General features: G+C 35.9%; 3 protein-coding genes across 6 annotated transcripts in view; 1 reads left to right on the top strand and 2 right to left on the bottom strand.

The window, feature by feature from the left end:
* LOC127062997 (unconventional myosin-XVIIIa) overlaps positions 1 to 378 on the bottom strand; it is a 65,777-nt gene extending 65,399 nt beyond the window's left edge. Inside the window, exon 1 of the mRNA XM_050992097.1 lies at positions 179 to 378. Within this exon, the coding sequence (XP_050848054.1) occupies positions 179 to 244 (66 nt within the window). The 5' untranslated portion in view covers positions 245 to 378. The remainder of the gene's footprint in view (positions 1 to 178) is intronic.
* Positions 379 to 997: 619 nt separating this feature from the next.
* LOC127063004 (MTRF1L release factor glutamine methyltransferase) lies at positions 998 to 3,677 on the top strand. 2 transcript variants are annotated; one of them, XM_050992132.1, is made up of 6 exons: positions 998 to 1,345; positions 1,681 to 1,769; positions 1,866 to 2,079; positions 2,223 to 2,458; positions 2,556 to 2,687; positions 3,413 to 3,677. In XM_050992132.1, the coding sequence occupies exons 1-6, from the start codon at positions 1,079 to 1,081 to the stop codon at positions 3,432 to 3,434; spliced, it is 960 nt and encodes a 319-aa protein (XP_050848089.1). In that variant the 5' UTR covers positions 998 to 1,078; the 3' UTR covers positions 3,435 to 3,677. The 2 variants fall into 2 exon arrangements, with proteins under 2 accessions (XP_050848089.1, XP_050848088.1); XM_050992131.1 differs by lacking the exon at positions 3,413 to 3,677 and having other exon boundaries at positions 1,002 to 1,345; positions 2,556 to 2,814.
* On the bottom strand, positions 2,962 to 11,971 carry LOC127063000 (uncharacterized). 3 transcript variants are annotated; one of them, XM_050992115.1, is made up of 10 exons: positions 11,388 to 11,971; positions 7,632 to 7,953; positions 7,108 to 7,285; positions 6,394 to 7,030; positions 5,764 to 6,020; positions 5,069 to 5,241; positions 4,496 to 4,727; positions 4,240 to 4,423; positions 3,782 to 4,004; positions 2,962 to 3,639 (listed from the first exon to the last, which is right to left on the bottom strand). In XM_050992115.1, exons 1-10 carry the CDS (start codon positions 11,512 to 11,514, stop codon positions 3,363 to 3,365), a joined length of 2,610 nt encoding a protein of 869 aa, XP_050848072.1. In that variant the 5' UTR covers positions 11,515 to 11,971; the 3' UTR covers positions 2,962 to 3,362. The 3 variants fall into 3 exon arrangements, with proteins under 3 accessions (XP_050848072.1, XP_050848074.1, XP_050848075.1); XM_050992117.1 differs by lacking the exon at positions 11,388 to 11,971 and adding an exon at positions 9,535 to 10,376; XM_050992118.1 differs by having other exon boundaries at positions 3,530 to 3,639; positions 3,718 to 4,004.
* Positions 11,972 to 12,071: the final 100 nt, after the last annotated feature.

Genomic DNA, 12,071 nt, shown 5'->3' with positions numbered 1-12,071 from the left:
TATACAGATAAATATATATATATATATATCACACGCAATAACGTACCCACACACACACACACATACGCACACACGTACGCCACACACACAGAGAACGAAGCACGCAATGGACAACGAGAGGTAACTAGCGACGCCGAGGTGTCGTGTCGTTACACGAACCCTCTTCGTACAACAGCACCTTCTTCCTCTTCCTCTTCCCGTTCACGCGAGTCCTCGTGCTCGAGGACGACGTCGCACTCGACATCGGTGTCCCGTGCGCACAGAAAAGCCTCGCTCTTTCTTTCCTCTTTCTCTTTCTCTTTTTCTCCGTTTGTATCTTTCTTTCTCTTCCTTCCTCCCTCCCTCCCTCCCTCTCTCTCTCTCTCTCTCTCTCTTTCTTTCTTCCTCTCTCTCTCTCTCTTTCTCTCTCAGTCGCTTCGACGCTCTCGCAACGATCTTAGCTCGCGATGCAATCGCGTCGCGCAGACGACGCTCATGCCAGACTCGACGTCGCACGTTACTTACGATCGAGAGCAGCGACGACTGCCCTGTATGCTCGCGACTCTCGCGCCTCTCACCGCTCACCCCCTCATACACCGTCGTGTGGCCCGGCGTGAGACTCCTCCCCGCCTCTCGTCGTCATTTCCGAGACCAACCGAACATCGACGAGTACGAACTCGCGCTTGCGCCTTCCGTTCGAACGTTACTCCAAGAAAAATGTTTCACATTCTCTACTATTTAACGATCGAGTTAGTTTCTTCAGTCCTCGGTCGATAACTTACCGACTGGGTGAAATTTCTCACCCTGTATATTCAGTAAACTTTATCTTAACCTTCTTGCGATTCTATTTGAACGTAAACAGAGAGAATACTCTTCGATCGTTTTTGTCATATTCTTCGGAAATGTTTTTGTTCTTATATCGATTTTATGTAGTCGATATTATAAGCTATTGTGTGGCTTGAAAAACAGGATGAGTCATTTGTAGTTTTCGTCCGATAGGTAGCGCTGTTTTCGAGGAAATGCCTCTCCCTTCGGCAACGATGTGCTCCTCGATCATTCGATAACAACACGTCGTTCAGTACTCGTCGAGCGAGACACGATGTCGTATCGTCAAATTTTCAAGATGTGCGTTCTTCCGATTAACAAAAGTACGGCAACGAGCATTGTGCGCATCGGAAATAATATTACCATGACAACCAAAGGAAACGTATCATTGCATCGTGCTTTTACGAACGATTCTTCTACGAATTGTCCGACCATTAGTGAAATCGTTGAAAAATGGAGTCACCGGTTTGAGAATGAAGCTGTACCAGAACCCGTTGAATCCATCGAACACATCGTCGCACATGTCGTAGGTTTAAAAAAGGTAAAAATATTCATTCTTAAATCTTTTTCTAGCTATTCCGTTACATTGTATTCGTGAAAATTATATCGCTTACAAACCGATCTAGTTCAGATTCTGTTTTACCGACAAATTCTTCAAATAATTCATAAGAAAATACGCCTTTGTTTTCTAACCTATATGAAATCACGTGGATAGTAACATATATGTTTTAAACTGTCATGGCGTCCAATATATTCGCATTATCATTGGCTACTTGCCAGATTCTATATTTTTATTTTTCCCGCTGATTTTAAACGTATGATATAAAAGCGTAGGTGTGAAATAATTAGTTTCGTGCTTTCCGTTTTACTCGACAGCTATTAGACGTGACGAATTTTCGTGATAAACGACTTACGGAAGATCAGTTGAACGAGTTAGAATCACTTTGTCAATGCAGATTGGCCAGGTAAAATGTGATAACTGTACGAAAAACAAAGAAATTTTTTGTCCGTTGTTTACATCACGATAAATTACGTTATTTCATGAAAATGAAGTCCTACAGGATGCCAGTTCAATACATAATCGGTGAATGGGATTTTCGAGATATTACTTTGAAATTAGTTCCTCCAATTTTTATTCCACGTCCGGAAACAGAGATAATAGTTGATATTATTTTAAAAAAACTAAGTTATTTGCACGGAGACGATCGTGAAATCTTGGAAATTGGTTGTGGTTCTGGGGCGATATCGCTAGCATTGGCACACTCCTCTAACAAGGTACATTATTTCCTAATAATTAATTAGGCAAATAGTGATTGGACAATTCGAAGAATAATGATACCGTTATTTCAGGTGATTAAAATAAATGGGATATCTTTAATCGTTTAAAATAGTTCGGAGTAAATTTCATACTATTCTAGGTAAAATGTATAGCAGTCGATACTAATCCACATGCTTGCGATTTAACAAAAGAAAATTGTAGCAAGCTTGGCTTGCAAGAAAGAGTAACTATTATACAGGCAACTTTGGAAGAAGATGGAACATTAAAATCTTCTGAAAGTATGAATTTCGAAACTAAAAGTTTTGATTTTATAGTTAGCAATCCACCGTACGTGCCAACCAAGAACATATTAAAATTAGAACCAGAAATTAAAATGTATGTAATTCTAGAGTTTAGATTATTAAGATTTAAGAATAGATACACATTTCTTTTCTTTTTTTTCTACTTTTTCCCTTTTTTCGAATATACGCAGTTATGAAGATTTAAGAGCTTTAGACGGCGGAGAAGATGGATTGAAGATTATCAGACCTCTTATACAATACAGTGCCAAGGCATTAAAACCAGGAGGTCATCTCTTTGTCGAAGTGGATCCAGCACATCCAGAGTACATAAGTTTTTTTGTAAAAAAATACGACACTTTAAAACTGCGACACGAGCATACCTACAAAGACTTTTGCAATAACGATCGATTCGTCGAAATATCTAAAATGGCGTAAAGTATTTTATCGTCATATTTATTAACGTTGTATAATATACTCGCAATATATTGACTCGTAACTTAAAAAAAACAAAAAATGTGTTATAGAATATATTCTTAAATATAATTCTTAATAACGTCGAAAGTTGTTAGGTATCATGTTTAAATAAAATCGATCAAGTTTTATTATTCTCGTTGATCAAATTCATGTATATTTTAACTGTCGAACATATTCCATCACGACAGTGTTTTTATCGCTGTCGGTCGTCAATTGAAAATTACTTACAATAATGTGCCTACAAAATCGAGTCATGGTATTTACAATGACACATGTTCAAGACTGATCAAAACAAAATCAGAATTATATAAATCGATGAAAAAAGCTAATGAGTAATCTCTTGTGTGTATGATGTTTCGTTTATCTTTTTTTTTTTTGTTTGTTTATACTGGCACAAATACGTACGTACGCTAGGACTTTTAAATTGTTGCCAATATCGATCGATTTAGAAATTAGCTAGAAATCTCGCGAAGTAAAAAGAGCGTCCCGTAAAATAAATTCAACTATTTCGTTAATTTATTCATTTATCGCGGAGAGAACTTTTCCAGTTCTTTCTTAATACTGCTGATTAAAGGTACCGCTGGATCCTCCGGTGAGAGTTGAGAATCCGCTAGGATACGTCTGGTATCCACTTCTGGTAGATTAGGTTTGTGAAACGGACCGGCACTGAGTGGTCTCGAGCCCCAAGTACCACGTGTATGACTTGACTGGCCAGTTTCAGGAATATCCTCTGCCAAATTTCTTCTTGATGCTGACGTGCGAGGTCGAGTACTTAATTCCGCAGGCGGAGTTGACGTCGGACTAAAAACGATAATAAAATTTGAAGAAGAAAAAAAAAACTGTAAGATAGAAACGAAATATTGAAACTTCTCTACTTACATAAACGTTATATAAATGTTACGTGTGTTAAGTTTCCAATGAGAAATAACAATAACTGACTGACCTATGCCTTCCTTCGGTAAATATCGTGAGAGCATCCGTCGTGCGTACGGCAGAGTTCGGACGCGTATTCGTCGTTTGAAATTCTCTGGACTTGGGCTCTCTACTTCCGAAGAGGCTGAAGGAGTCCTCGAGGAGTTCGTGGAGACGTCTCCTGGCACGACCCACGGGACCACCTGATCCCACGAAGATCTGTTCGACGTCCGATATTTCGGACGTACCATTACCTGATAATAATGCAATACTTTCGAGAGAATGTGCGACTGGATGATAAATTCTATATATATATCAATTGCGAAACCGTCACCGAGAGAATCGAAATAACATTATTCTCGATATAATGTTATTTTATTAATTGTTACAACGAAGACGTTCTTTCGGAGATGGTTGATTCGCTTTCGTTTCAATGTATAGGTCGATGGAAAAATTAATTAACAAGTTTTTAGAAAAAATGGATCGTACCTTCGGTAGATAATCCTTGTCTCTTTAGTGTCCAAACGATAGGTCCTACGACTCCAGGATCTCTAGAAGCACTGGCTGCTCTCGTTAAAAATGTTTCATCCATTTTTTCGCTTCTTTGATGAGCGACGTAGCCATTGTCTTTGTGCCTTCCACTTTCAGGAGAGTCTACGTCCAAATGCTTGACCTAATCGGACAAAATATTCTTTCGATATCTCTGCTACTATGCTACGGTAGGTCACACGAACGTATCGCTTACTGTTACTGGCTCGAGGACTCTTGAAAGTGGTTCGACGCTTCGCATACTTGGAAATTGTTTGCAAGAAGGCATGGATAGATAAGAACGTGGTGAGACTGGAACCTCTTCTTGTCTCGGATAACCATTCTCAAGTGATTCCAACATCTCTGCCTGGTCGGCAATAGTATCCATTGAATCTGGAGTTCTTGGTGGATCGATGGCGTTTGTTCTTGTCATTCTTCCCTGTGTCACTCTATATTTCATACAAATTCAATAACTTTTTAGTAGAATCATAAGTGGATTTTTTTCTAATTTTTTGTACATATAAATTTTCTTACTTTTTATTTTTTATTTATTTATTGTATCTTTCTTTCTATCCAAAAACAATTTATATTGATTTATATCAGTAATGAACAAAATATCTTTAGGAAAGAGAAATAATTACTTTTATTAATTTCACTTCATCGTTGATAGAGAAACCGAACAAAATTTTATTTTTATTTAACGATATTGTTTTATTAGAGGTAATATAAATAGTTTCAGATCTGCATGTTTAACTTGACGCAGGATTGAAACAGTATTTAACGCAATTACCTTGTTTTTCTTGAAGGTTGTTCCTCGATGCTCCAAGGACTAGATGCAGCAAGTTTTTTAGATTCCTCCTCGTTGTCCGTGGAAAATTCGTCGACGCTACGATGAAGACTGTCGGTGGTATCAGGAGTTCTCGAAAGGGTTCTTGGTGTTTGCCTTTGACTAGTACCTTCGATCTGACAAGGGAAGAAACTTTTTAGGGTATGTATCTTCTAACACGCAATTTGAACGTTTACTCGAACCTTAACAACGTTCATTAAAATCGATATCGTCATGCCAATGAAAAGAGAAAATAAATTCATCTTCATAATATGCCCTTATCCTTCTACAATCGCGTGTCAACGTTAACAATATTATTTTCTATCTTTTTCCTGGCCCTTCGAATTCTTTCGTTATCACGCAAAGGGAAACTTTATTACGACTAACTAAAAAAGAACCTTCCATCATGAGATATAAAAGAATGAACTTTATACATGTAATTTGTAATTCAAATGAGCCCTAAACCACTCATTTTATCGATTAAATCTGCATTTTAATGCAGAACTGTTATCGTTAATTGGAAAAGATTTGGCAAAGATTATGATAACTTGCTTGATGATTTTTTAACCCTATCGATGTTTGAAATCAAGTTTTATTTATCTTAGTTTGATTATATGTATTTGTAAGCTCGTTTGATACAATGAAATAAATTTGCTTACCTTGCCTTCTGAGTCAGGCGTCAAGAAAGCTGTATTGTCAAGACCAGAAGATGGTAGAACGTAATCCCGTTCCTTTTTAAGTATACTTTTGTTCGGTGGTGGTACGACAGCACTGTGAGCTCGTTTTCTCTTGGCTATTAGGACCAAACCAGTAAGGAGTAGGACTAATAAGATTACAGCAGCTCCAGCAGCTCCTACCAGTAACCAAACATCCCTTTTTCTCGAAAGGGCTAAGGGTCTTGTTTCTTTTAAATATGCTAAAAAATATTCAATAAGTCATCATCTTAAAATAAATCAATCTTTACTTGGATTAACGTGTTATGAAGTTATAATTAAAAATGTATAATTTCAATGAACGTATACAAGACGTTTCATCTAAATTATCTCCGTTATTTTTGACGATACAGAAGTATATTTCAGGACAAAATTGTTTCGAAAATAAAAATACAATGATGTAGAAATTCTTCTTTTTTATAAAACGTTTCTGTTGTCATAGTATAATAGCTCTTAGAGAAACAAATTCAGGAAATATTTTGTCGACTTTTAGATGGTCATAGAAAAGAAAGAAAGACTTTAGTATTTCGAATGTCAATTTGATCAATTTTTTTCTTCGTTGTTTCTTATACTCACGTTCGCTTCGGATAATAACAGGTACACCAAGTTCAAGAGCAACTTCTTGAGACGAAAGGAGTGCCATATCTCTGGCTGCCGTTTCAGCTGGGACAGGTTTTCCATCAAGATGAACGGAATAGATCAGTCTAGTACCTTCGCCCTCTATTATGCTCGTATTGTGCATCTTGATCTGTACGACACCATCCAAAGAACGTAATTTTGATCGGCCAGTCAAATTGATGTCCTTATTGCTTTCTTCGGTCCGTTTCCAATCAACGGGTGACCTTGAACTGAAGTTCAGTGGATGCTGATCCTTAAAAATCATCGACGACGAATTTGTAAGCATTATATCATCATCATCATCTTCCTGTTTGTTCAAACTTCTCAATCGAAGTTTTTTCAAACCCAAATAATTCAAATTCGATTCTACTTTTTTCGAAGACTTTTCATTGTCTCCCAAATTTAAATCTTCGTGAGTTTGATTTTTATTGAAGACATTATCCAAAATTTCACTGTCGTTGTTTCGAAATTTCCCGAAAAACTTTCTTCCTCGTTTCGATACATCGATCATCCTCTCTTCTTTCAATTCGATTGAACTTTCTGTAGGAATCGTTGCGTTTTCTTTCGATGACTTTTGTAAGATCGTACCAGCTGTCTGAAATGATACGATCTTGTTATAATTATATAAAAAAAAATCACGTGAAGGTGCGACATCATCGAGGATGCACTCACCATTCGTTCGTGGAAGCCACGTTGTTCGGTTGCTCTGCGAGCTCGAGGATCGGTCGAAAGAAGACCAAGATGACGTTGTTGTTGCCTTGAAAACGCGGTCCGATAGAGACGAGCCAATTTTAACTCCACTTTCTGTGGTATGGATTCCCCAGCTCGTAAAACGGTCAATAACCAGTACCTTTTTTGCATAAATATTAAATAAATTCCTTTTGAGATTAGATTATATCAGATACATATTAGCAACAGTTAAAATTGGATATTCAAATTTCCTATTACATATTGGTATTATAATAAATATCTAATAAATGTCAAACCAGTTCTTGTGTGGAACCAGTTTCGTTCGTCGAAAAAAAAAAAAAGTTACGAGATGTCAAGAATCCGTAGTATTATTATTATTATTTTTTTAATCTTTCGTTCATAACATTTTTCTATTACACGATTCTGTCAGAAACGTATGTACATAATTACAGATAATTTTTTTTTCTTTTTTCTTTTTTTGCTTTTATGTAGTAGTCATTAATAACCTGGGTCCAGGATCTTCACCAATCAGAATCCCAATATCTTGGTCCTCGTCTTCATCCAAACGCGGAGTGGGATTAATGCAAGTGGTACATCCAGGTCCCTGAGGAGTGGATCCATGTGGAGGTGCAGGCGCCGAAGCACTTTTATCGTCGTAATCGTTTGGAGAATAAATAGTGACAGTGTGATGAACCGTTCTGGTCTCGTAGAAGGTCAAACCTTGATTTGGATCCACCCATGGTGGTGCGTCATCTATACCGGTCCAAAAAAAGTCTTGTAGATGAACTCGACGACCAGGTAGATGTTCGATCAAAATTATCTCATCTTCTGCAATCGGAAAACAGAAGGAACTTTTTTTTTTATGAATTGATACCTCGTGTCATTGTAAATATAAAAAGGATAAAATATAATTTACAAAAGTGGAGATAATAAATCATTACTAATCGATTATATCACAAAACTACAATAATGATTAAGAATCATAATCATCAGATGATGTATAATATACATATACATCAATTAGATCTAGATCAATTAATAGACAATATTAACAATAAAAATAAATAATTATTAATGTATAAAGGTAAATCATAAAAATCGTTATTTTTTTCTTATGGTAATATTACTAGAAAATGAAATAAATTAATCAATTAGATTTAAAGCAATGAAAGTATACGATTATTAAAAAAAGAAAAATAGTTAAAAAGATCTATACTTTTACGAGAATTTTTTTAATGACGATTACGTATTTTAATATGTTGAATAATGTAAATGCTGGAAAAACCCTTTCGATCTTAATCGACGAGAAAGAGCAACGACCTATACCTCGGTGAGGGTGAACTCGTGTCACGACAACGCTAGGGATGAACCGATCGTCCTCGGAAACGAACCAATGAGCTTCGCTATATCGCGTATAAACGCATATACCTGTCCTCTTATCACGCGATCTCGTGACAGAGAGACGGCCATGTGTCTCGTGAAAATTGCATCATTTCCTCGCACACAACTCGGAAAAATATTAGTTTTTAAACGGAAACTAAAACACTCGTCGGAATACCTTCAACTTCCGTATTCGTTTTTTTTTCTCTTCTCTTTGAGTACAACCAAAACTTAATGAATGAAGCAAATAACTACGACTGTAAAAAGTGTATATATATATATTTTTTTTTACATGGAATAGTGTAGAGATGCGATTAGATCTGATAATACGATTTTAATAATCTCGTTGTTTTTCTTATCTTCGTACGTTCGACGTATACGACCAAAATCGAATGAACTATGAATATTAAAGATAAGTAAATATAGCGAACGAACGAAGTATATTCCAAAATGCAATCATCGATGTGACACACGTGTATGGTGGAATATCTTCCCCAGGGTTATATTTTATACAACCGTATCCTACATCCTATGCGATTAGAAGTCTTTAACTGGGTCGGACAAATGGTTTGTCTTTAAAATAGAAAAAAGTATACGTTTCATTTTTTTTTTATATATAGTTTTAGTTCTAGTTCTTTGTGGTTCTTTACCATCTATTTTATTTTAACGGTGACTAGGTCGGAACTCTAACCGTTAGAAGTTAGAAATCGATAATTAACTTATTTTTTTTTCTGTTTATTATAATCTGAATAAAAAAAATGTTTCAGTATCGTTAAAATTAATAATCTTGATTATCAGGCGTAATGACAAATGTATAAATTTTTTACAGATCAGAAAAAAAGATTATTTTTTCTTCGGTTAAAAGTTAATTTTTTCTTTGTTCTGATATACACTTTATCGAAAATTCTTAGAGACGTTAAAGACCCCCCGAAATATTTCATTCGTTTTATTTAATTCCTTCTAAATCGATTTTATTAGAAACTGTTTTCGGAATAAGTCCAAAATGAGGATTATGACGTTACGACTTACGGAATCGTTCGAAGTCCATTCTTTCGTCGTATTTTTTTTTTGTTTTTCTTTTTCATTTTTCTACGCCGCTAGGACGACCTGGTTTTACGGTCGGTTTGCGTTTCCGGCCCGGAAACTTCACCGAAGTGTTGTCGTCACAACGTCCAACGCAATTTCGTGCGTATTGAAGTGTCGCTTCGTCGCAAAAAAAAAAAATGATGAAATCTTAATCGAATCTCGAAATCGATCAATTTTTTTTTTTTTCAATCGCGAACATTACTTTCCTATTTCTAAATAACGTTTCCACTTATAGGTCATATCATTGAATTACCATTCATCTTTCATTTTCTCTTTTTTTCTCTCTTCGAATAAATCGATCAACTTTTTCACATTTTTTAAGCAGCATACGCGTACATTATCGCCGACTTTATGAGCACCACCCACCTCAGATATTTTTAGACGGCAATGGTCAGGTGTTAAATCAATAGAAAACTGAGTTCCTATGGTGAGAATCGGTGAAATTGATTTTGATTAACCCTGAACCAAGGTATGCCTTTCTACGTGATCTCGTGAAAAACTCTTTACCGTGCGTGCTTCTTTAGCACGGATTTCTTATTAGTTTCAGAAGAAAGGCTGATTGCCTCGTAAAAAATACATCGAGTAATACCGAAAATGTGTATCGTAAAACGTAAATCTGTTTGATAGGCGATCGAATGAATTATTGAACGAATCCGTACCTAACTGTAAGTTTAATCACGTTTAAAAAAAAAAAAGAAAGAAAAAATCGTTCGATTTATTGAAAATAAAGAAGAAACTATTTCTTATAATTTCAATTTACGAACTTTTAATCAACGAATAAATATTAACAATGCTATATTAATAGTAAATAATAATTTAATCAGACAATTAAATGTTAATAATAATAACTTTATTAATTCGTTTTCTTCGTTGATTAAAAATAAAGATGTATCGTGTATTCTCGTTTCGTTCTTTCTTTTTTCAATGGAATTTCGAGAGAAAAATAACATAGATTCGTGACGAATCATCGAACGAATGGCACGCGTCCCACGTGTCGTAAGTATCGTGCCGATAATAATATCGATTACCTGACGCGCACCTGCGGCGAGCGTTGAATTACTTAAGTGTACTACCCTCTAACCTGCCGGTGACTTTCTATCTCTATACGTACATATATGCGAATTTAACCGGCGGAACGACGAATGCGAAAATGCACGGACAAGGTCGATGGAATTAAAAGCGGAAGTGATATCGTCGGAACACACATATACGATAAACACGCGCATAAAACACGGACATAGTCTATCTGTTTTCAACTAGACGACGACGACGACGACGACGACGACGACGAGAATCGATCGACCACGTGTATCTCGTAGCTCAAATCTCTAAACCCTCTTTTTCACATCGTCTCTAAATAAAAATTCAACCGATAACTTGACACGATCAAAATCTCATTCATATCTCTTTCATATATCATGTTTTAAGAACGAAACTTTAGACTTGTTTAAACAATTTAATGCTCGATTATTATTTGTAGATATTACGGTGCTGCGAATTGATCCAAACGATATAACATTGAATGTATTTATATTAGAAAAATATCCAACGATTCGTAATCACTTTTTGATATTTTCATGAATGAACTAATGACTATAACGAATTATACCGATAAATGTAACTTATTCGATACAAACGGTAGATACTTTCTTTCTTTCTAGAGCAAGCAAAGAAAAATTATATTTTGTATGAAAAAGAATTACGTTCATTCTTTTTATCGTTCGATAAATTCGACAAAATATTCAAAGAGAAATTGAAGAAATATTTGTTCGAAGGGTAGGCAAATTTGAACTAACCAGCACCAGGTGGCAGAGTAGCTTGAACCCTCGATGTGGTAGAACTTTGTAAAACCAAGATCACTATCTGGACAACGGCACCAAGGGATGCGGAAAATGCTGTTCGCACAAAAGTGCAAAACAGCATCGCGCTGGCCGATGAGCGGCCGAGCTCGTGGCCGCGCACCGCTCTACTAACTATGATTCGAGAGATTCGACCCTTACTATACGCTTCCACCTCTCTTTCTCTTTCTCTCTTTCTCTCTTTCTCTCTTTCTCATACACACACTCATTCTCCGTGTAGGCGAAGAACTCTAGAGTCTTATCGAACTTTCAGCTTGTTCTTCTTCGATGACATTTTCCTATATGGAAGTGATCCAAAACCGAAAAGTGAGTACTTACTTAAGTACTTTTTATCGACCGTACAACGTTTTAATAATAAAAGACGGAACGTGCAATGACCGCAAGAAATGATGAAACTAAATCGTAATTCAGTTATATATAATAAACAATGTGAAAACAGATTTAACAATGCATTTGTCGTATCAATTTCTATGCAACAAGAGCTACGATTTATCCGATTTTCTTTTTGTTAGTGATCGATTAAAGGCATTTATTAAAATATTCTAAACAATCGTTTTAACAATTTCTTCTTTTTTTTTCTTTTTTTTTTTTTTTTTTGATCGTTGCTCATCTTAACAAGGG

Source organism: Vespula vulgaris, chromosome 4 (assembly GCF_905475345.1).
Source record: "Vespula vulgaris chromosome 4, iyVesVulg1.1, whole genome shotgun sequence".
Lineage (NCBI taxonomy): Eukaryota > Metazoa > Arthropoda > Insecta > Hymenoptera > Vespidae > Vespula > Vespula vulgaris.
This window is presented reverse-complemented; position numbering and strand designations above follow the sequence as displayed.